We start from the raw sequence: 24329 nt of genomic DNA, 5'->3' as shown, positions 1-24329 counted from the left end.
CCCCTCCCCCCCATATTAGCGGAATTAACGTTGTCTTTATCAATTTGTTAAATAAAAATAAAGTCGGCAACAGATGCTATGGAAACTAGCCTTTGAAGGACACCGACCTAAAGGATATCCGAACTAGTTATCGGGTAGTTTTTATTTATTTAAAATAACCGAAACTATAAGCTTTATAAATCAAAAGCTGGAATTTACCCTCGAATTTTAGCAAATACAAATAACAAAGATTAATTACCCCGGAAAAGGTTTTTTTTTGGCTTGCTTTGTGAAATAACTTTTTTAACATTAATGATACTCTGGAACTTTAGAGAGACTGAAATTAAGCAGCAGACATATTTTTAGAAATGGTTCTTTTTCGAAAACAACCGGTTAATTAATATCAAACTTGTTAAAAAAACTCTTAAAATTTGTTCTATTGTAAATTATGTAGAACGATAAATTTTAAACTTAACATCATTCTCAGAAATAAATATTTAAACCTTAAAAAGAGTAGTTTTAGAACTTAAATCGTCTCCTCATTAGAAATTAAAACTAAGTCCAACTTTCATTTAATTTCACCTAGACAGCTTAACCCGACCTAACCTATTTAAAGATTTGTTGCAACCCTCAAGAAAACTAAATAAAATTGTCATTTATAGGATAATTTTTCAGAAATGAAAAAACTAAAAAACATTAATATTTTCCTGGTTTTTTCTCCTTTTTTGAACCAAAGATTTGATAAACCTTTGAATAAACGGTTGCTTGAAAATAGACCGCGGAGCCCTGGTATAAACTTATATAAAACTATACTGTATAGTCAATATATGATCCCTGGTATAAACTTATATAAAACTATACTGTATAGTCAATATATGATCCCTGGTATAAACTAATATAAAACTATACTGTATAGTCAATATATGATCCCTGGTATATAAACTTATATAAAACTATCCTATATAGTCAATATATGATCCCTGGTATAAACTTATATAAAACTATAATGTATAGTCAATATATGATCCCTGGTATATAAACTTATATAAAACTATACTGTATAGTCAATATATGATCCCTGGTATAAACTTATATAAAACTATAATGTATGATCAATATATGATCCCTGGTATAAACTTATATAAAACTATACTGTATGATCAATGTACGATGAACCGAGCGAAATATCTTTAAATGTGACAATTCCAGGGTTAGATCAAGTCGTCTGCCTTAAATATTGTAATTTAATGGCTTTACAAATTATTTGGCAAAAAAAGACACACTTTTATAGATGTAGGCAACAGGGGCGTAAGAGAGCATTTGTGTAGGGGGGAGCACTTTTTGTGCTTTTTAATAACATTTTTAGTGACATCTATTTGTTTTCTAACAATATAAGCCAATATTACAAAAATTTACTTAAATGTCGTCTTCCATTTCCTTTTTAAGAAGTCAAACTTTATGAATGATATTTTTAGCTTTTTATAAGTTCCTTAAAAGTGCTTCTTCTGTTTTTTCCTCAGACGTTTCACAGACAGGGTCTGAAATATAAAAAGAAGGTGCAAGAGTAGTTTCAAGTACTCTTCTCGCAAATAAAATACTCGATTGAAACCTTTTTCTGATTAGTAATGTTGAAGATATTGTCGTTTTTCTTTAAAAACTTTAAAAGTGGACTTAATTATAATAATTCCCGTAGCTTTATTTTCAGAGGTTTGGAATAAAATATTAAAACCATTCCTTACAATTAAATATGAACCCTGATTTATTAGGGGCAATACGTTGGTTCGTTTTTCTTAGACTTTTGAGGTTTTTAAATGCTGTGAACTTGCTAAATGTTTCAACATTTCAAAACTGTACCAAATATAAAAGTCTGATTTTAGTAACATTTTTATTCAAAGAGAAAGAAAGGGAAAATATTTTTGTTTTGAATTCGATTTAGCAACTTAATTCTTTCAGGGGGTAAAATAAACAGTTTTAGAATTTGTAAAACTTCCCCCAGGTATTTTTGAAACCTTCGAAAAGTTCAAAAAGTATTTAAAAAAACTAACATAGTTAGCTAGCTATTGCCTTAACTTTTACCTGACTGTCCAGGGTTGTTTCTGCAAGGTTCTTGGATAAGCTGGACTCTACACTTTACCTGACTGTCCAGGGTTGTTTCTGCAAGGTTCTTGGATAAGCTGGACTCTACACTATACCTGACTGTCCAGGGTTGTTTCTGCAAGGTTCTTGGATAAGCTGGACTCTACACTTTACCTGACTGTCCAGGGTTGTTTCTGCAAGGTTCTTGGATAAGCTGGACTCTACACTATACCTGACTGTCCAGGGTTGTTTCTGCAAGGTTCTTGGATAAGCTGGACTCTACACTTTACCTGACTGTCCAGGGTTGTTTCTGCTAGGTCCTTGGATAAGCTGGACTCTACACTTTACCTGACTATCCAGGGCTGTTTCTGCAAGGTTCTTGGATAAGCTGGACTCTACACTTTACCTGACTGTCCAGGGTTGTTTCTGCAAGGTTCTTGGATAAGCTGGACTCTATATTTTACCTGACTGTCCAGGGTTGTTTCTACAAGGTTCTTGGATAAGCTGGACTCGCCAGATCATCCCAGGATAACCCTGGCTAACTAACAAAACCAATGTCTTGAGACAGATTACTAATCCCAGGTCAAGAATATGTCGAAATTTAGTATTTTTGGAAATGCACAAAGTGTATCCTAAAGGCCTAGTGTTCCAAAAAAACGAAGCAATCCTGAAACCTAAACCAAGAAAGTTAAAATTTTCATTTTTCATGAGAAATATAGAAATAAAAGTAACATAATCTTTCTATATCTTTGTACCGTGTTACATGCTAAAGATTAATGGTCTGACAGTTAATTACACCTTCACCAATAATTTTATACTTGTCATAAATAAAGCTTTTAGTGCAAGTTAGAGAATGATTAAAGAACACTTTTTGAGTTTTGGCATTATATTACAATATATGTCTTTATATGAATTTGTTGTATGGTTTAAAATTTTTAGATATACTTGGAGTTTTAATCTGTATGTGAAGCAATTTCTGTTTGTTTGTTATTTTGTATATATAATTAGAATTTAGATATAGAAATTATATAACCTTAAGAAATCCATATTTAAAAAAAAAATTATAATTGATTCTGTTTCCCTGAATAAAGTTCTCCTGGGTACACTACAGGGATAACATCTAGGAATAAAAATAACCTGTTCATATATACAAATACATAGAGTTTTTGAAATGTCGTCTTGAAATATATTCAAAAATTTTAGACAGCTGTAATGCTTCCTCATTAATCTGCAACAATAAGGAAAATGCAGAGATGCTCGCAGTTTCAAAGGGTTGAATATCATTGAAGAGTCATTATTTTTTTATAATTTTAAGAAACTGATTTTGTATTTTTAGTTCAAGGTAAATAGCCCAAAAATTTAAATGACAGCAGTTAATTTATCATACTTGTTTTTACGCGGCATTTGATCTTGAAAATTAATCAAAAATTCTTGCTATGTATTCATATATCTGGGATTCACTGTACATTCCGTCACAAAAAGCTGGTCTTTTTATATTGAACAATTTTAATTTCTAATTTAAATATTTATTTATGCAGGTACAGGGTGTCCCACGAAACATAGCAGTTGATAAATAGTTTAGAATGTCGTCTTCCAAATACTGGATAAGATTTAAAGACTTTTTGCAGTTTAGTTCGGTAGAAAAATCTTTTGCTCCAATATATCCTAATCTAAGATCGATTTTACCATAATAAAACTGCCATATAATGTTTATTATAATTTTCTTTGGTATCAAACAACTTGAAAAATTATGGAAGAAGAAATTGTAAAATATTCAGCAACTGTCATGTTTCGTAAGACACCCTGTAGGTCCAAAAGAATGTCATTTATCTCACAAAAGTTAGAACCTATAGAAAATAAAACCCCCTCGGGAATCAATGATAAACTCTAAAACTACACCCCCGAGTCTTAAAGGTTTTAGTTTCCATTGGTTCAAATTTTTCTGACAGAAAATTAATATTTATAAAAAAAAATTAAGCTAGTTTGGAACTTATATTTGACATAAAACTGAACCAAAAAGACTGGAAATCCGAAATGGAAAACTTTTAAATGTTTTTAGCTAAAGAAACTTTTGACTAATTCTGTTAAACAAAGAATCTAGTTTCTAAAGGGTTTAAACAATATTAAAACAAAAAGCTCAGAGTTTGAAAAGGATAGAGTAAAAATAGAAAATAGAACAAGAACTTACATTCAAAACCATCCTTATTGCCAGAGATTCTTGAACAAATAATAAAGATTATAAATCTGTCTTAAAATTCCGTTAATGTTTACCAAAAAATCCGTTAATGTTTACCAAAAAATGCGTTAATGTTTACCAAAAAATCCGTTAAGGTTTACCAAAAAATCCATTAATGTTTGCCAAACAAATCCGTTAATGTTTACCAAAAAAATCCGTTAATGTTTACCAAAAATCCATTAATGTTTACCAAAAGTCCATCAATGTTTACTAAAAATCCATTAATGTTTAAATCCGTTAATGTTTATCAAAAAATCTGCAAAATTTTTAAGGTTTAAAATTATGCAGAAAAAACTGAGGATTGAAAAGCAATGATTAAAAGATAGAAATTGTTACTGTAATCTGAAAGTTTCGTTTTTAAGATACAGTTTAAACATTTTCTATCGAAAACGCCTGGTCTTGAGATTTTCAAAATGCGAACTACCATTCATGTATTTTCAAAATTGACGGAGATATTTAAAAACTTGTAAAAATTTCAATTTATGTAATAAATTAAAATTGTCTTAATATCTAAAATCCTGGTTAATTTCTAAGACACAAGAAAGGTATATATATATATATATACCACTTTATAAGACGTACAAGCTCGATTTCATACTGTCTTTACCATGCCTTACATTTCAAAAATTAAAGACGACTTTCATGTCGTCTCTCAATTCCCATGTTTATTAGGACACCCTGAATATTCTACCAAAAAAACGTTATTGACAGCCTTTTTAAGATGTGATCATGGTTTGTATTAAAATATAGTTATTATAAGATAAAATGATATTTAAAAATTAAAAGATTTTATTATCATTTATCAAATTTTTTAATTATCCCTGAAATTGTTGAGCACTGTTGATGATGATGAGTTAATGAAAACGGTCAAAGAGTCTAATTCTAAATAATTAAACATTATATAATTATTTATGTAGCTAGTTAAAAACCTTCTTGAATGAGGACAAGGTTATGATGCAAGGAAAGTTAATTCAGAGGTGTACGCATCATTTGTACTACAGTAAACACAAGACGTATGTCGAGCCTGACATGGGATCCATCTTTCACATATAAAATCAATGAAATATTTATGATGAAACTATTATGTGAATTATCAATATTAAATGCTTTTATCCTCCTTGGATACTAAACAAACACTGATACATCTATTCCGCCCAGAGAGAACTGGTTTCAATGTGTATGCGTATGCAACTGCAATTAACTTTCCTTGCATTATAACCTTGAATGTGGGTATGCTTTGATTTATTATATGCCAATAAAACATCAATATTCAAATCTATATTTGGTTTTATAAACAATTTACTGTCAAACATTTCTTATAACAACACATTTAGTGAACAAAATCTTCCATATCATAAGATAAAGGTTAATAATAGGGCATTGCCATCTTTGCATGGAGGGTCACTTGAAATTAAGTTTTACAGTCCATTTAAATTGTCTATTCAACCTGTTTTTTTGTTGAAGTCTGCAGAAGAAATTGATCCGAACCTAAACATACGTTAATTATCAGGGTTGTATAATAAGGTTATAATTACTTGGGATGCGCTCCAATGTACGGGAAATGTCGTTTTCATAACAATGGACACTCAAAACCGTAATGTAAAGTATCTGATGAAATGTGGAATTTGAAGTGACAACGTTGGCTGTTTCATCCTCATTAGACTTTTTAAAGCTATAACTCGATTCTGAAAGTCGTCTTTCCATCACAGAGTTTTCGTCTTTTAATCTTAAATTAAATATTTTTTTTTCGAAACAGGAAATAATTTTTACTTTAAATAAGGTGAAGAAATTAAAAATTTACCTCTCCAATACTAGTCTGACAGCACAAACATCAGGTTGAAGGGTTAGCTAAAAAATGACATGAAATGACATGAAATGACATGAAATGACATGAAATGACATGAAATGACATGAAATGACATGAAATCATGAAATGACACGAAATGACACGAAATGACACGGAATGACACGAAATGACACGAAATGACACGAAATGACACGAAATGACACGAAATGACACAAAATGACACAAAATGACACAAAATGACACAAAATGACACGAAAGGACACAAAATCACATGAAATCACATGAAATCACATGAAATCACATGAAATCACATGAAATCACATGAAATCACATGAAATCACATGAAATCACATGAAATCACATGAAATCACATGAAATCACATGAAATCACATGAAATCACATGAAATCACATGAAATCACATGAAATCACATGAAATCACATGAAATCACATGAAATCACATGAAATCACATGAAATCACATGAAATCACACGAAATGACACGGAATGACACAAAATGACACGGAATGACACAAAATGACACAAAATCACATGAAATCACATGAAATCACATGAAATCACATGAAATCACATGAAATGACATAACATTAAAAGGTCACCTTGTGAACACAAGAAACAGTCAGTGCTTTTTCTTCCTGTTAACTTTAATCTTAAAAGACTTAAAAGAAAATATATATTATTAATATTATTAAAGAAAGGTTAGAAGAATAGGATTTAAACCAATGTTTATAAAGAAAAGATAGAACAATTGGATTTAAACCAATGTTATTGAAGAAAGGTTAGACGAATAGGATTTAAGCCAATGTTATTGAAGAAAGGTTAGAAGAATAGGATTCAAACCAATGTTTATAAAGAAAGGTTAGAAGAATAGGATTTAAACCAATGTTTATAAAGAAAGCTAGAACAATTGGATTTAAACCAATGTTATTGAAGAAAGGTTAGACGAATAAACCAATGTTTATAAAGAAAGGTTAGAAGAATAGGATTTAAACCAATGTTTATAAAGAAAGATTAGAAGAATAGGATTTAAACCAATGTTTATGAAGTAAGGTTAGAAGAATAGGATTTAAACCAATGTTTATGAAGTAAGGTTAGAAGAATAGGATTTGTTTATAAGGAAAGTTTATAAAATAGGTTTTTAACTTTTGGTTATATATAAAGTTTTGGACCCCTCCCCTAAAATTATGGTAGATTTAAAGCTTTCCTGTGGAAATGATGGATTTTGAAAATACGAAATTCTAGAATTTGTGCTTCCTCCGCAAATTTGAACATCTAAAAAAAATCATTCTGATGAAATTTTACGATTTTACATACACTCTTACTTAGAAATTATACGCCTTAAAAAATTATCAAAGGCCGGAATCCTATAATTTTCTCTATAACAATTTATAGACCAAAGTGTACATGTTATACTTTACCTGTACAACACTATGTAGACCAAAGGGTGTATGTTTTACCTTACCTGTACAATAATATGTGGACCAAAGTGCACATTTTTTATATTTATATGTTAAAGTACATGGACAACATGTTTTACTTTAAATGTACAACAATACGCAGACCAAAGTGTACATATGTTACACTTTACCTGTACAACAATATGTAGACCAAATTATACTTTTATCACTTTACCTGTACAACAATATGGAGACCAAATTGTACTTGTATCACTTTACATGTACAACAATATGTAGACCAAAGTGTACTTGTATCACTTTACCTGTACAACAATATGTAGACCAAAGTGTACTTGTATCAANCTCCATTGGTTGTACAGTACTAAACTTACATGTACTTTCAGGATCCTTGAGCTCCATTGGTTGTGCAGTACTAAACTTACATTTACTTTCAGGATCCTTGAGCTCCATTGGTTGTACAGTACTAAAATTACATGTACTTTCAGGATCCTTGAGCTCCATTGGTTGTACAGTACTAAAATTACATGTACTTTCAGGTTCCTTGAGCTCCATTGGTTGTACAGTACTAGACTTACATGTACTTTCAGGTTCCTTGAGCTCCATTGGTTGTACAGTACTAAACATGCATGTACTTTCAGGTTTCTTGAGCTCCATTGGTTGTATAGTACTAAACTTACATGTACTTTCAGGTTCCTTGAGCTCCATTGGTTGTACAGTACTAGACTTACATGTACTTTCAGGTTCCGTGAGCTCCATTTTTGTAACAGTACTAAACTTGCATGTACTGACAGGTTTCTTGAGCTGCTTGTACTTACTTGTACAAGCAGCTCAAGATTTTGATTACTTCTTCTAGCAGGTTCCTTGCACTCCATTGTTTGTACTTATACTTGTACTGGTGGGTTCCCTTTTCTCCGTTATATCTGGAGTATTGTACTTGTACTACAAGGTTCATTGTACTCAATTGTATATTTGTACAGTTTTTTTTATATATCATTGTGCTGGAGGGATTCCTGTACTCTGTTGTATCTAGAGTATTGTACTAACTTGTACTTACAAGTTTATTGTACACTATTGTATGAACAGTATTTTACTTACTTGTACTGCTAGGTTCCTTGTACTAAATTGTATTCACAGTATTGTATTTTCTTGTAATGGCATGTTCCTTGTACTCCTTTGTTTGTACAGTATTGTACGTACAATTGTACTCTATTGTATGTACAGTATCGTACTTACTTGTACTGGCAGGTCCCATGTACTCCATTGTATGTACAGGCCCGACCAACATCAGCTGCAGGCATAAACGGTACATGTGAGAGTACAAGAGGGGAATCAAACCATTTAGGAAACCGAACCGGAATCCAGTCTAACAAATGCAAAATTTATTATTATTCAGGCTGACGTCAGGTTTATCCAATATAGTCCCGGGCCCCCACCCCCCTCTATTTCCTTATTGATACAAATCTATAACATTTGATACACTTTTAGAAAGCCTTTGGGCTTCCCTTTGATAAAACTTCAAATATTTTATTGTTGCAATTTCAAGTTATAAAGCAAAATATGTGCAAAAACAAAAAGTGCGCAATTATGATAAACATTTTTGAAAAGCCATTACCACGGCAAATTCAAATGTGCAAAAATATTTTCAAAATCTTCAAAAACTTAATTTTTATTTAAGGAAAATGAAAATGTGAAAAATTTTTCTTGAGGCATCTGTTGCAACAAACTATGCAAAATTTCTTCGCAAAAACTTTCCAATCTGATTCCTTTTGTTGAAAGCTTTCCACAGAGCATACATAAAAAGTCTAAATTCAATGACCGGAAGTAGGTCTAAATATAGATTTAGTCGGGTAAAGGTAAAATAAGGCATTCAGGCAGTAGGTATAAAAGCCCTGGTTTGAGCCTAAAGTAAGGGACATGTGTTAGTTAGAAAAGTAAACAAATTTGAACAGTCTCAGACCAATACTTTTTGAGTTATCTCCAATAAAGTCAGAGGGGGTCCCTGGAATTCTTTCAGTTAATGATTGAATCCCTCAGGGGTTTAAATTTTCACTGATTCAAATGATAAATGAAAAAGTCAATGAAACCCCGGTAGAATAAAAACTGCTGTTTTTTTGGTAGGGAACAACTTTTATTGAATCCCGTCAATCTAAAAACATTTGTATACAGAAACCAACTCTTTTTATACAAATGTCACAAAATGAAAATTTAAATCCCCTCGGGATACATGCAGCATGATGAATGTACAAGTTTAATCCCCTCGGGATGCATGTAGCATGATGTATGTACAAGATTAATCCCCTAGGGATGCATGTAGCATGATGTATGTACAAGTTTAATCCCCTCGGGATACATGCAGCATGATGTATGTACAAGTTTAATCCCCTCGGGATGCATGCTGTATTATGTATGTACAAGTTTAATCCCCTCGGGATGCATGTAGCATGATGTATGTACAAGTTTAATCCCCTCGGGATACATGCAGCATGATGTATGTACAAGTTTAATCCCCTCGGGATACATGCTGTATGATGTATGTACAAATTATAGAAATAGGTTTGAAATATCACCTGCATTAAATACACTCGGCTCAGAAAACCTTAAACATTAAACAATTATTAGAATCTTATTCAAATTAAGAAAGTAATTGAGTCTTTGCCACAAATTCGGATTTCTAATTTCACTTTATGTTTTGCAATCAAAAATTTTAAACCTTAGAAATTATAAACTATTTTCAAATAATCTAAATTTGAAATATCGAAGGTTTACACCTTCAGGTTACAAAGATATAGGGATTAGAAAATTTGAATTTTTGACAAAGATTTAATTACTGATCCACGAAATTATTGCATTTTTTCAAATATGAATACTTAATTTAATATTATTCTATTAGTTTCATTGCAATATGAAACTACAACAAATATATGCTTTCTTATTAATAACTTGAAAAAATTTATTGACGATAAAAAACGCAAATTATTAATACTTAAATCAGTTGTCTGCATTGAAAATAATTCCGTTAAAACGTCTTTGAAGCTTTTTTCTTTGTGGATACCACTGTAACATTATTAAGAAAATGTAAAATTATTTTATTTTCAATCATAATATTACTATGAATATAAATTTTTTTTGTTTTTACCAAGGAGTATGGAATAGAAGGGAGATACAACTGACGCGGCCCGCCCTACCCTATGGTTATGCATGCTTTGCAGACGGTACTCCATTTGTATAAGAAATATTCAGAATAGGTTATTGTATACGCGGTAATTGTACATCAGACACATATTTCTTATTCAAATGAAGTACCGTCTGCAAAGTATGCATACTCATATGGTAGGGCGGGCTGCGTCATTTGTATCTCCCTTCTATTCCATACTCCTTGGTTTCTACCTAGCATTAAAGACTAGAAGGAGGCAGAAAATCAACTTCGAGTTCATCGGAAATTCTAAAACAAAAATAGTTATATTCGTATATAAAGTACCATGCCTGATTTACAACAGTACCAATTTTTTTTTGATTTTGGTTGTAGAAGTTAAAGGCCTTTCTCCAAAAATTGGAAAGGGTTTATTCCTGTTAATTCTGAAGGTAGCGGATATGCGCAGATTTCATTTTAGAGAATTCTCCATTTAATAAAATTTAACTATTTAACATTAACTATCAATTTTTTAAATAGAAAAAAATGAATATCTCATAAATTATCTATCAGACAAAGCTTTCAAGGGTACCGTTGTGAATCCGACATTCCACTCTTTTAAAAAATAGATAGGGTCATTAGAAATTACTTTGGTAAATATTTTCCAGAGTAGAATAACAGAAACTTCACAAGGACGTTTCGCGCTGCAATTTTTGCGTCTTTTTCTTATTCAATTTTTAAAAATTGGAGTAAAAAATGTCACTTCCACCACCACTGGTCATAAACTTTCTTTAGGGCCATTTAAGTAACCGGACTAGAAAACTAAATAAATATCCATCTATGAATAGCTATGAAACCACTAAAAGAAAAACGTTCTATGGTAAAAAAAAATTAGTAATAAGGATTTGAGAAAATATAATAAACTTTAATCGTTACATGAAGAAAGATAAAATAAATGAAACTTCAGCAAATTCCACTGTAAAGTAAACCTTTAGTTAAGAACGCTCTATAAGTAAAAAGATTGAAAAACGAGAAAAAAATTAAAATCCTCTGAGTAAAACAATTTAAACTTTATAAAACGTGTGAAAAAGAAAATTTTTTTATTCAAAGTACTAGTCTAAAATAAAATAACGTTTTTGGTATAACTTCGGTAAAAAAGAAATCAAATTTTTTTTTCCACATTCCCTTTCAATAACCTGCGTCTTTCCTAAGTGCAAATTTTATTTTGGCCCAAAAACTTTGAAATTATCAATTGTTTAACATCATATTGAAATTATCAAGTTTTTAACATCATATTGAAATTATCAAGTTTTTAACATCATATTGAAATACAATTTAAGAACTTGATTTAATTATCTTCAAATGGTATTAACCCAATCCCTGCTGGGGTACTTGAATAGGGTTAAACCATCAGTTAGAGCTATGAACGATCCAAAAAAGATGTGGGACAATCTGTTTTGTAACGTGTTTTCTAATGTGTTTTGTAATGTGTTTTGTAATGTGTTTTGTAATGTGTTTTGTAATGTGTTTTGTAATGTGTTTTGTAATTGTTTTGTAATGTGTTTTTTCAATAATGCTTAGGGACACTCTGTATCTACGACGGTGTGTGTTTTGGGACACCCTGTATCTTTAATATGTGGGTGTTTTTTCCATCAGAACTGTGCGACACCCTGTATCTACGACGGTAAGAGTTTTCCATCATAATTGTGGGACACCCTGTATCTACGACGGTAATAGTTTTCCGATATAACTGTGGGACACCCTGTATCTACGACGGTAATAGTTTTCCAATATAACTGTGGGACACCCTGTGTCTCTACAACGGTAATAGTTTTCAAATATATCTGTGAGACACCCTGTATCTACAACGGTAATAGTTTTCAAATATAACTGTGAGACACCCTGTATCTACGACGGTAATAGTTTTCCAATATAACTGTGGGACACCCTGTATCTACGACGGTAATAGTTTTTTAATATAACTGTGGGACACCCTGTAGTACGACGATGTGTGTTTTTAAGCCTTAATTTGTGGTATGAAGTGGTTCACACTAAATTCTATCTGATGGTGCGACGGAGTTCAATATGGAACCATATTGATTTTACCGGTTGAAAACTTGACTGGTTAGTAACATATCTTCTATATAATATAAAACAAGACATATCGTAAACATGACACCGATAGCCGGCCAAACGGCTGAACCGAATGGGCTAAATTTTTTTATGGACACCCATGGGTAGCCGGGGAGTGTCTAAGGCTTAAAAAAATTCAACACTTTTTTCAAATATTTTTTCAACATTTTTTCCATTTTTTTTCACGGGCAATGCCGGGCCTCATGCTAGTATTTAATATAGATATAATAAATATGTATTTATACATATCTATATATTCATATATATTTTGTGAAGTTACAATTGCAAGACCGTTCACATTTCCTGTGATTTAGTGCCTGTGCTTTAAGACCTAATATATTGATTATTAATATTATAGTATATGAATAAAAATCAATAAAGCAATGCACTGAGTTTCTCAAATATTCAACGAGTCGGTTTTTCTTACAATATATTTATATACAAAAGATTTTTACGTAATATAGTATAAAACTCATTGAAAAATTGTCAAGACGACATTTGATAAATTCTTCCGATGTATTCGTTATTAAGGGGTTCACTGTAGTACACTAATACACTTGTTCTTAACTTTAGTTTTGTAGCCCTAGACATGAACATAATAGTACACAAATACACCTGTTATTAACTTTAGTTTTTAAGGAGTAATCGGCAAATTTTAACTAATATTTAAGTGAGAGCTTTCAAGCAACTTTTAGTTTTGGATTACTATGTGTTTGGTTGGTTTGGTTTGGTTGCAAAGAAAAAATCTCTGAACTGTGTTTTTTCTATTTAGCACAGGAACCGAGCTAACATGATTAAATGATAGGACTACTTGCAAAACATTTTCCTCTCATAACGCCTCGCTTATTATTGCTTTGATCATTCACATTTTAAAACAATGATTATTAATTATTTCCACGATTTTTTAAAAACTTTTTAAAAATTCAATATTAATTAATCATACAAACAGAATATTATGTTATTGGTATTGTCTCCGTCTCCATTTTAATTGTGTACTTCTTTATCCTAGTAAGTTTAATTGTATACTTCTTTATCCTAGTAAGTTTAATTGTATACTAATGTGATTTTTTATAAATAACTTAATAACGGCTGGAATTAGAACACTAAAATTTTTTCCCTTTTTTAACTTAATTGTGAACAAATTTTGCTAAAACGGCGGCCCGATGTTTTAAAAAAATCAGAAATGCTCAATTACTTTTTAATTAATTAAGTTACAGAGCTATTATTTATATATTTTAAAATCCCTTAAAAAATGAATGTCAAAAAAAATAACTATTTTGAACATTTTCCTGACGTACTTTTTTAAAAAACTCTTTCTTAATCCTCCCTTGCACTGCACCCTCCAAATAATAAAAGATAGAGGTCTATTTTCTTTAATGACCAGGCCTTGCAAATTTGGACTAGGGACATTTAATAGTTGGGGGGCATGTATGTGTTTGTTAACTATTTGAATATATGTTATCATTCATATTACTTTATACATTTATTAGTTTGGAAACCCACCTTTGCCCGGATTTTTCCCTCTGTCAACCCATCCAACTTAAAAACTTTAAACCAAGCTTAGGACGTGTTAGTGGTTCTACCGAGTCCCCCAATCAAAGTTTGAGACAAATTGGTATTGGGGTTCTTGAGTTATGATCGGACATATAAACAGAGATTACTTCTTTTTATATTACATAGATTCAGCCTGCTTACAAAAAGTATCATTAAATTTATGAAAATGAATATTTAAAAAAGGCCTCTCTTCTCGTGAAGTACAAATAATCTTTGATCCGGAATTTCCGGAAATGCGCTCCGTAATGCTTCCTGTTAACTATTCAACCATTTCTTAATGTATTGCAAAACATGAAAATGTTTCTTACTTGCAAATCGGACTAGCGAGGGGGGAATATTTCAAAGCAATAAATTCTCGACGAAAAGGAAATAAAAAACTAACTCTGTTGCTCCTCTTCGAACATTGCAGATGTGTAAACTTCTAAAGTAATCTATGTTAAATCTATGAGAAATGGGGAAGAACAAAATTTAATCATAAATTAACATTAGAAAAACCTTCTTTATAATAACGATTGAACATTTTTTTTCATTTAGTAAAACTATTACAAAGTACTACATGTTTGCATAACGTATATAATGGTCTGATATAGGATGGTTCTGTGTGCGCTTGAAATGGCCTGATCCTGGCTGCGTATATAAACCCTGTGCTAGCAACCCAGCTAGCATTCAATATCAAAATGTTCTTCGCAAAGGCCGGACTTCTCGCTCTACTCGCTGCCGCTACAAGCGCAATGCCGCAAACCAACCAGGCTAGTGAGGATGCCGCATACGCCTACACCGGACCCCTGTACAAACCAGCTGATAAGGATGTGTACGTGTATGACCCTGCTAACCCCAACAAAGTATGGAACTACCCATTGAGCAGATTCTATGTACCCGCTGACCCCGCAGTGTACAAGTATGACCCCGCTAACCCCAACGTAGAATGGTCCTACAAGGGAGCTATTTACCAGCCTAACGCTCAGGGATACTAAGATGATCAGCCTTCAGTCATTCCTCCTGTCAATCCAACACTGAAAATTATTCGGTTCAGCCGTAACTTCAACCCTCATTCATCCCCAAGCAAATACATACTGAAGTTTGAGTCAATAAAATTTTAAGTATTTAAATTGTTATTTTTTATCCATGCTATCTGAAATAAACTGATTTGCTGGTACCGAATCTTATCAGAATTTAAAAAATCCATTTTCATAATTAAAAGTTTTACTTATTTTGTCTGCATCAAGCAAAAATTTTATTCAAAATATGTTAAAAACAGTTTTTTTCTTTTAAGCTAAATACAGCCAAAAAGGCAAAATAAAGGGGCTGGATATAATCTTACTTTTATTGTGCATTAGGCAAAGTGTAAGTGTTTAGGACATTTCCTAGATAGACATTTCATGAATGAGAGAAAAAATTAAGATGAGATTTTTTAGAAATAGAAGAATGGATACAAAGGGAAGTGATACAAAGGGAAGTGATCCAAAGGGAAGAGTTTTTTACAGAAAAGCTAGATTATCATATATTTTTAAGAAGTTAAGAAAGTACTTAGATTTGAATATGTTGAGTTGTTCTACCCATCAAATTACGGAAAATGAAGACAACTGTTAGGCGTTGTAATTAAAAATAGTCCAAAAACACAGCAATTGAGCAATTTAAAGACTCCCAGTTTAAATGTCTATTCGATCATTTTGCAGAACATTTTTTATCGGTCTAACATAAAATGCAACTTTCTTTTTTCATTTACATTCATCTCTCTCTCTGTCTATGTAATAGTTTTGTCTAAAAAATGTCGAATTTCCTTGTAAACTTGTCTATCTACGAAATTAAAGACAGACGAGGTTGAGTTCCGTGTGTAAAAACTTGCTCTTATGTTCTCTAAAATACCCTACAACATCAAACACCATTCTAGATGTCGTCTTCAATCGTAACTTTTTAAAATTTACTTCTTTTATCTCATTTTAAAAAATAATGGGACTCAATAGTTTTAAATAAGAATGTTACACAATGTTTTAAACCAGTCAAAAAGTATTCTTCTTTCTGTAGAAATATTAGATTATCGCAGGGGTTTTGTTAACTGTCTGAAAAAATACAGGGTGTCCCAATAAACATGGGAATTCAGTGTTTATTTTATGAAAACGGTAATGTAAAGATGTGTTTATAATGTCTTTGCAAGAGAGAAGGGACAAGTGTACTCTGTTTGTACACTGCAATTTTTTTGTTTTACTGAGTACACCCTTTTGCAGTCAAAATGTGAACATAGCAGACGAAACTCTTACAGATTACAGCTTCCTCAGTAGGTATCACTATATACTAAATCAAAGAATTATTTAAAAAAACGATATCGAATTCGTTACTGACTTTCCATGTTTATTGGGACACCCTGTACTAAAACATTTGATAAAACATAAGACATATGACATTTAAAACAACTATAGATAAAAAATACCCATAACGACGTTTCTTGATGAAAAGAAATAATTAATGAAAGCAACTGTTTTCTGGGTACCACTGTATATTTCTATTTCTAAAAATGTTAAAGAAAGGCCATGAAGTCTAAAAGTAAATATAGACGTTTATAAATAAAAATGAAAAATAAACATTCTTAGCATTCCTTCATGTTTGTTTAGTTCCGATCTATTGCTGGCGTGCCAGCAGGGGTGAATATGGCAACAAAATCATTCATAAAAAATAAAAGCAAAATGACGTTTTTTTGGTTTTGTGCTTTTTGAAAATATTTGTTAGAAGGAAGAATTTTGACAATTGTGAAAAAAATTTTGAGAAAAGGTTTAGGAAAAGGTTTAGGAAAAGTTTAAGGAAAAGGTTTAGGAAAAGGTTTAGGAAAAGGTTTAGGAAAAGGCTTATGAAAAGGTTTGGAATAAGATTTAGGAACAAGTTTATGAAAAGGTTTGGAATAAGATTTAGGAACAAGTTTATGTAAAGGTTTGGAATAAGATTTAGGAACAAGTTTAGGAAATGGTTTGGAATAAGATTTAGGATACAAATTTGTTAAAAATATGTGGAAAAAGATCTATGTAAAAAGTTTCAGAAGAGGGTAGGAAAAAGGTTTAGGATCAATAATCTGCAAAATTTGTTGCTATTGTTAAATTTGTTGAGGGGGGGGGGCTACACTTGTCTTCTTTTTGTTTGGGCCTGAAACCCCCCAGAAAACCATATATTTTACTGATCAAGGGGGGTCCTAGCCCCCATATTCCTCCACCCTTCGTACACCTCTGAACTTAATTTAGTTTTCATACAAACAAAGCGAACTTGAATTTCTTGGAGGATTACAGCACAGACATTGCCACAGAACCACATACTCTAATCCTTATATCTTTGCAACCTGATGCTAAAACCCTTTGACATTTAAAACTTAGATAATTTGATCCAATATAGTTCATAGATTAATCATGATCCTGGTGTATCTACCGTAGATTAAACATGATCCTGATGTATCTACCGTAAATAAATCATGATCCTGGTGTGTCTACCTAGATTAATCATGATCCTGGTGACGTATCTACCGTAGATTAAACATGATCCTGGTGTATTTACCGTAGATTAATCATGATCTTGGTGTATCTACCGTAGATTAATCATGATCCTGGTGTATCTACTGTATATTAAACATGATCCTGGTGTATCTACCATAGATTAATCATGATCCTGGTGTATCTACCGTAGATTAATCATGATCCTGGTGTATCTACCGTAGATTAAACATGATCCTGGTATATCTACCGTAGATTAAACATGATCCTGGTGTATCTACCGTAGATTAGTCATGATCCTGGTGTATCTACCGTAGATTAAACATGATCCTGGTGTATCTACCGTAGATTAAACATGATCCTGGTGTATCTACCGAGATTAATCATGATCCTGATGTATCTACCGTAGATTAATCATAATCCTGGTGTATCTACCGTAGATTAGTCATGATCCTGGTGTATTTACCGTAGATTAGTCATGATCCTGGTGTATCTACCGTAGATTAAACATGATCTTGGTGTATCTACCGTAGATTAAACATGATCCTGGTGTATCTACCGTAGATTAATCATGATCCTGGTGTATCTACCGTAGATTAATCATGATCCTGGTGTATCTACCGTAGATTAATCATGATCCTGGTGTATTTACTGTAGATTAATCATAATCCTGGTGTATTTACCGTAGATTAATCATGTTCATGGTGTATCTACCGTAGATTAAACATGATCCTGGTGTATCTACCGTAGATTAATCATGATTCTGGTGTATCTACAGTAGATTAAACATGATCCTGGTGTATCTACCGTGGATTTATCATGATCCTGGTGTATGTACCGTAGATTAATTATAATCCTGGTGTATTTACCGTAGATTAATCATGTTCATGGTGTATCTACCGTAGATTAAACATGATCCTGGTGTATCTACCGTAGATTAATGATGATTCTGGTGTATCTACAGTAGATTAAACATGATCCTGGTGTATCTACCGTGGATTTATCATGATCCTGGTGTATGTACCGTAGATTTATCATGATCCTGGTGTATCTACCGTAGATTTATCATGATCCTGGTGTATCTACCGTAGATTTATCATGATTAGGGAAAGGAGAGAATAAAAGGAGATCCTCCTGGAGCCGTATTCCCCTGATTTAGTCAACAGGAGTTCTCCTGATACAGTCAACAGGAGTTCTCCAAGGAGAAAGGTGCTTACTGCTTATTTAGGAGTTTCGATATACTAGGCATTCTGGGTACTTCGTACCCCTCTCTTTCACTATTATATTAGAAATAATAACAAATTTCGTAGATTTTTTGGGATCATACTGGTGAATTTTTTAAATATTTTAAATATCAAAAACTTTGGTGGCAATTTTTCAAATATATTTGTTCTAATTAAAATATCATAAGTTTTAACCTAATTATATCATAGACTCATAGAGGGTGTCTTATTTAAGGATTAGAGTTTTTTAGCCCTTTCATACGTTCAAAAAGGCTCTAAAATGTGTCTAAGTATGTAGTTTTTAATTTTAGAAGGGGTTGTAAAATTAATTTTTTGTTGTCTGATCCTTCCGTTTGGTGTAAAACCAGGTCCAATATTCGAAAATCTCCGTTAACTTCAGTTAACAAATTTGTTTAAGAAATAAAAAAAAATAATTTATAAATCTGAACGCACTTTAATTTTTCTTAGAAATTATACTTCCATTATTTCTTGAAAAGGCCCCAATTTGATGCTATTCCAAAATTGCTTATTTCTAAGGTCCATCAAAGCTGTTTGCAACCATGGGATTGCTGCAACCTTTCTTTTTAGGTTTCTCCCCATAGAGTTCCGGTTTATGAACACCTCGGATTTTTGAATATTGGACCTGGTTTTATACCAAACGGAAGGATCTGACAACAAAAACTTTTTTAAAAGACCCTTCCCAAAATTAAAAACTATATGTTGGGGCTAAGGTTTCCAGCGAACGAAACGTTTCGCGAAAAAACGCGAAAACTTTGATCGCATTTTCGCATTTTCTATTTCGAGAAACTTTCTCATTTATTTTTTTGAGAAACAGATTGAAGCGAAATTTTGCGAAAAAAACGTAAATATTTTTCGCGAGAAAATGAAATGCGAAAATGAAGCGAAACGGTTGCGAAAAAAAATTTTCGCGAAACGATTTTTCCTTTTCGCCGGAAACCCTAGTTGGGCCTGGGGCACATTATCAAGTCTTTTTAAATGAATAAAAGAACTGGAAAACTGTACATTTTTAGCCATCTCCTCGGTGTGGGACAAATGTACATTTTTAGCCATCACCTCGGTGTGGGACAATGCGCCCTTAAATATGGGATCACTTAAAAATTAATAAACATATTCTATATCTATATAATAAAACAAGACATTCATATATATGTTGCCTGTAGCCAGTGGACCGAATGGGCTGAAATTTTTGTGGACACTCATGGGTGGCTAAAAAATTCGAAATTTTTTTTTTATTTGTTCGTTTTTTTGATTTTTTTTCCACGGGCAACGCCGGGCCCTTCAACTTTTATTATTTAATTTTTAAGGTTTTGCTGAGCATCAAGAATCGAGATCTTAGAATGTCTTTGCATTGCTATCAGAACAGGCTCAGGCAATCAAACAAATATATATCAAACCAAAATCAAAATAATCAGCTAAAGAAAGCACAATATTCGAACCACGTTGTAAATCAGTGATGACACTTTTTTAAATGGAGGATCAATTAAAATTATTCCTACAGTCCTTTTTAACCAAAATAAACTTTACGTTCGATTAAATTAAAACACTTTTTCCCTAGAGTTAAAGTTTCAAAAACTAATGAAAAGTTTGAAACGATGTATTCTTGTATTTATCTTCTTAAATTAGCGGAACAGATGTCAACAACAGAAAAACTCTTTGCAAGATTTTTGCACTGATTTTGAATTATCTGCAAACAAAGAAAATATATAGTAATCAACAGAAAACTGTGGAATAGGAAGACGGCATGTATTTAAGCAATCTAATGTGTATTTGATGTTGCTATAAAACAAATATATTCGATATCTTAAAAAGAGTGTAAGATCGTCTTTGTAAATCTTTATAAATATTTATTTTGTTTTGGTTGAATAGGTTAGGAAGAAGTTTAAGCCCTGCACCCGTTTATTCATCCCTCTACTCTTCATCCTTCATCCCGAGATATAGATCACAATCACAGGTTTTCATCCTCATCCTCATCCTCATCCTCATCCTCATCCTCATCCTCATCCTCATCCTCATCCACATCCTCATCCTCATCCTCAACCACATCCTCATCCTCATCCATAACCACATCCTCATCCTCAACCGCATCCCCATCCTCATCCTCATCCTCATCTTATTATTGAATCTAAACTGGAAATTCTTGTATTATGGATATCGAGATCAATGCTCAATCTTCTTTTATTCAGAATTTGCAGATTATTTAATTTCTATTTGCTATCCAGGAAACTGTCTAAAATTCAACAGTGTCCACAGTGGATATTGAGATTAAGCGAACGGGATTAAGAATCCAACACAGGAGTTTCCAGCAAGAGAGCAGATTTATTTCAGAATTATTTATCTTTCTTGTATATAGATGAATAGAGTATATACAACAGACTCATATCCTTCAAACTATAGGTAAAAGATAAAAATAATAATAATAATAATAATAATAATAATAATAATAATAATAATAATAATAATAATGATGATGATAATAGTCAAATAACAGTAATAATAATAACACCAATGATGATAATTTTAATGATTATAACAATATTATAAAAAGATATATTCTAAAAGCTCAAAAAACTATCAACCTTTTTCTTTGGTCGCGCTTTGACATTAATACTCTTGCCATCAAAGATTAAAGATCTGATCTTTAAGCAGGGGCGTACGAGGGGGGCGCCCCCCTCTACGCTTGCCCCCTCCTGAGGGGGGATACACTCATATAAAAATTACTTTAAAATCTCACTTTTGTCCTTTACTAAAGAAGTTTCATTAAAAAAGCTTTAATCAATAAGCTGCCTTCAGTGTAAAAATATCTTTGATATCATTATTTATAATACAATTTATGTATGGTTTCTATGAAAAGAAAGATAATTTTAAAGAAACGTTTCCATCTCTATTTTTCACCGATTGACGCTTACCCCACATTATTAAGAGAAAGTGTCTGATGAGTCAACTTAAGAAAATTACATAAATAATTTATTAACACTTGTTATATGGAAGAGTGTATATGATCGAATAGTTTACATAGTTAAGAAAGGTATCAATATTTTGGGGGGGGGCGACTTTTTGACAAAAAAATGTAGCAGAGGCTTGTCCTAAAAAGTAAGAAAGCAGGCTGAAAGGAAGAAGGCTAAAAAGGACTTTTTTAACGGNCCAGGGGGGGGTTGGGCACAAAAAATGCCCCCTCTCTACAAAACTGCTCGTATATACGCACCTATCTTTAAGTCCTGTTTAGATTACCACCCTGTTTATCTCTTTGATTAAACTGTTTTCTCCGAATTTGACGTATACCAACCTCACGGAGCTAGTTCCATAATTTTTGAAAATATATTTCGGTCTGGGTTGACCCTCTTCAGCTCTAACGATATAATTACCATCAAATCAGTATCTAAACTTGTTAAAAAATCACAAGAAAAATGGTTGTCAAATAAAAGGGGAAAACAAACTCATATTATGATATGTCAAAAAGATAATTTGTAAATATTCACGTAAAGAATGTTTAAAGACAGTTATTAATTATTATATTCCTTGATATTTGTTTCTGTTATAAAGATACTACTAAGAATACTTCATTTTGACATAAGACAGCCATTAAAGATCAAATTCTTGTTAAGATGACCACCAAGTTGAAATATTTGAATCTTTGTTTAAACTTTTTTCTCCGAATTTGATCAAAGGATAACTGCAACAAATTAGAACTCAAGGAAAAGGATAAATAAACAAGGTTTAGAGATTGTTTATTTACAAAAAGTTTCTCTGTTTGGAAAAGAAAATACAATCTGAGCCGGCCGGCTTTAAGGGCTTTGAATTAAATAATAGCATTATCTTTCATCTTAACTTTGTTTAACCCTTCATTCAAAGAATGCCTAAAATGATTTAAAAATTTGTAATTTCTACATAGTACCAAAAAATTTAAATTGCATGGGTGCATCAGTGCATTGCAGGGCATGAGGGCCGTGTAGAAGCAGCCCTACTCCACCCACTATATTGAATCCTGTATACGCCCACTAGAATCCCTACTCCACCCACTAGATTGAATCCTGTATACGCCCACTAGAATCCCTACTCCACCCACTAGATTGAATCCTGTATACGCCCACTAGAATCCCTACTCCACCCACTAGATTGAATCCTGTATACGCCCACTAGAATCCCTACTGCACCCACTAGATTGAATCCTGTATACGCCCACGTAAAAATGTATGCTTCAAATTATGCTGCAATGGAAATTAAGTCAACGCCTTCAACCAATGATGAGATAAAAAAGATGACATTTTTAAGGTATTTAAGTGAATATTTTTATTGATGTTTTTTTATTTTATTAACTAAATTTAAGAATATTTGGAACTGTTTTTTGGATTGCAATTACACTTAAATGATATCCTCCTCTTGCAGCTTATAATCATTAGTTCTGTTGATTTGCATCCTCCTCTTGCAGCTTATAATCATTAGTTCTGTTGCAGCTTCAGTGTTTAAAAGGTTCAGAGTTGGGAACTTTTTTGTTGGATTTTCATAATTCCAATCCCTTGATCTCTAAATCCACTGTGGACACTTTTAAATATCTTATTTTAGTCATTTCTCACCTGATTAACGATCGTTTCAACCCCTGAATAGATAAGATAAGATCAAATAAGATAAAGTTTATTGCCAAAATACATGTATCTGTATACAGAACGAGTTTACAATTACAAATTGATGATTATATTAGCAGTACAAGTATAAAGCAATTAGGTGGAAAATAGCTCTTGGCTGTTTTGATTATTTTTTCCACCTAATTTTAATAATAATAACAAAACATTTCAATTAAATAGACTTACGGAAAACTATTAGACATCAAGATCTTATGCAAAATATTTTATGTACGATTACTATGCGGGATATCGAATAAAGATCAACAAATGATCGAAATCAAGCATTGATCATGATATCCACAATTACAATACGAGAGTTAACAGCTCTGATGAGTTTACCTCCACATACAAAATAGATTTTTGAGATTAAGCAAAGAAAAGTTGCAGCATTGAAGTTTTTTTTAAATTTAAGTAATTTGGTAATTTTATCAACCGAAGCTATAGAGAGAAAAAAGCTGCGTTTTGCTTTCTCTATCATAATAAAAGTATCGTTAAAATATTGTTCTCACCAATTTAAACTTTAAATGTATGAATTCATTCTGACCTAGATGCAAGAAACGGCCTAAAAATCGTCAGTGAATGAACACTTTTCTCCTTAACAATGGAAATAAAAAGAAAAATTACAACAGTCTTAATCTATATT

The 24329-nt window shown here is 32.0% G+C and overlaps 1 protein-coding gene and 2 long non-coding RNA genes across 3 annotated transcripts in view; 1 reads left to right on the top strand and 2 right to left on the bottom strand.

Annotated features, from left to right (window-relative positions):
• LOC111712097 (uncharacterized) overlaps positions 1-8292 on the bottom strand; it is a 14801-nt gene extending 6509 nt beyond the window's left edge. The window contains exons 1-2 of the mRNA XM_023486615.1: positions 7839-8292; positions 5739-5779 (exon numbers count right to left, since the gene is read on the bottom strand). Of these exons, the coding sequence (XP_023342383.1) occupies positions 5739-5779; positions 7839-8292 (495 nt within the window). The remainder of the gene's footprint in view (positions 1-5738; positions 5780-7838) is intronic.
• A 483-nt stretch (positions 8293-8775) lies between these two features.
• Positions 8776-10971, bottom strand: LOC111712096 (uncharacterized). The gene is made up of 3 exons (XR_002767386.1): positions 10924-10971; positions 10104-10132; positions 8776-8899 (listed from the first exon to the last, which is right to left on the bottom strand). It is a non-coding gene; the product is annotated as an uncharacterized LOC111712096 (long non-coding RNA).
• Positions 10972-18941: 7970 nt separating this feature from the next.
• LOC111712102 (uncharacterized) lies at positions 18942-20437 on the top strand. The gene is made up of 2 exons (XR_002767387.1): positions 18942-19032; positions 20372-20437. It is a non-coding gene; the product is annotated as an uncharacterized LOC111712102 (long non-coding RNA).
• The last annotated feature ends 3892 nt before the right edge of the window (positions 20438-24329 follow it).

Source organism: Eurytemora carolleeae, unplaced genomic scaffold (assembly GCF_000591075.1).
Source record: "Eurytemora carolleeae unplaced genomic scaffold, Eaff_2.0 scaffold1225, whole genome shotgun sequence".
NCBI classification, from domain to species: domain Eukaryota; kingdom Metazoa; phylum Arthropoda; class Copepoda; order Calanoida; family Temoridae; genus Eurytemora; species Eurytemora carolleeae.
Note: the sequence above shows the minus strand (reverse complement) of the source record. Positions and strands in the feature narration are given on the sequence as shown.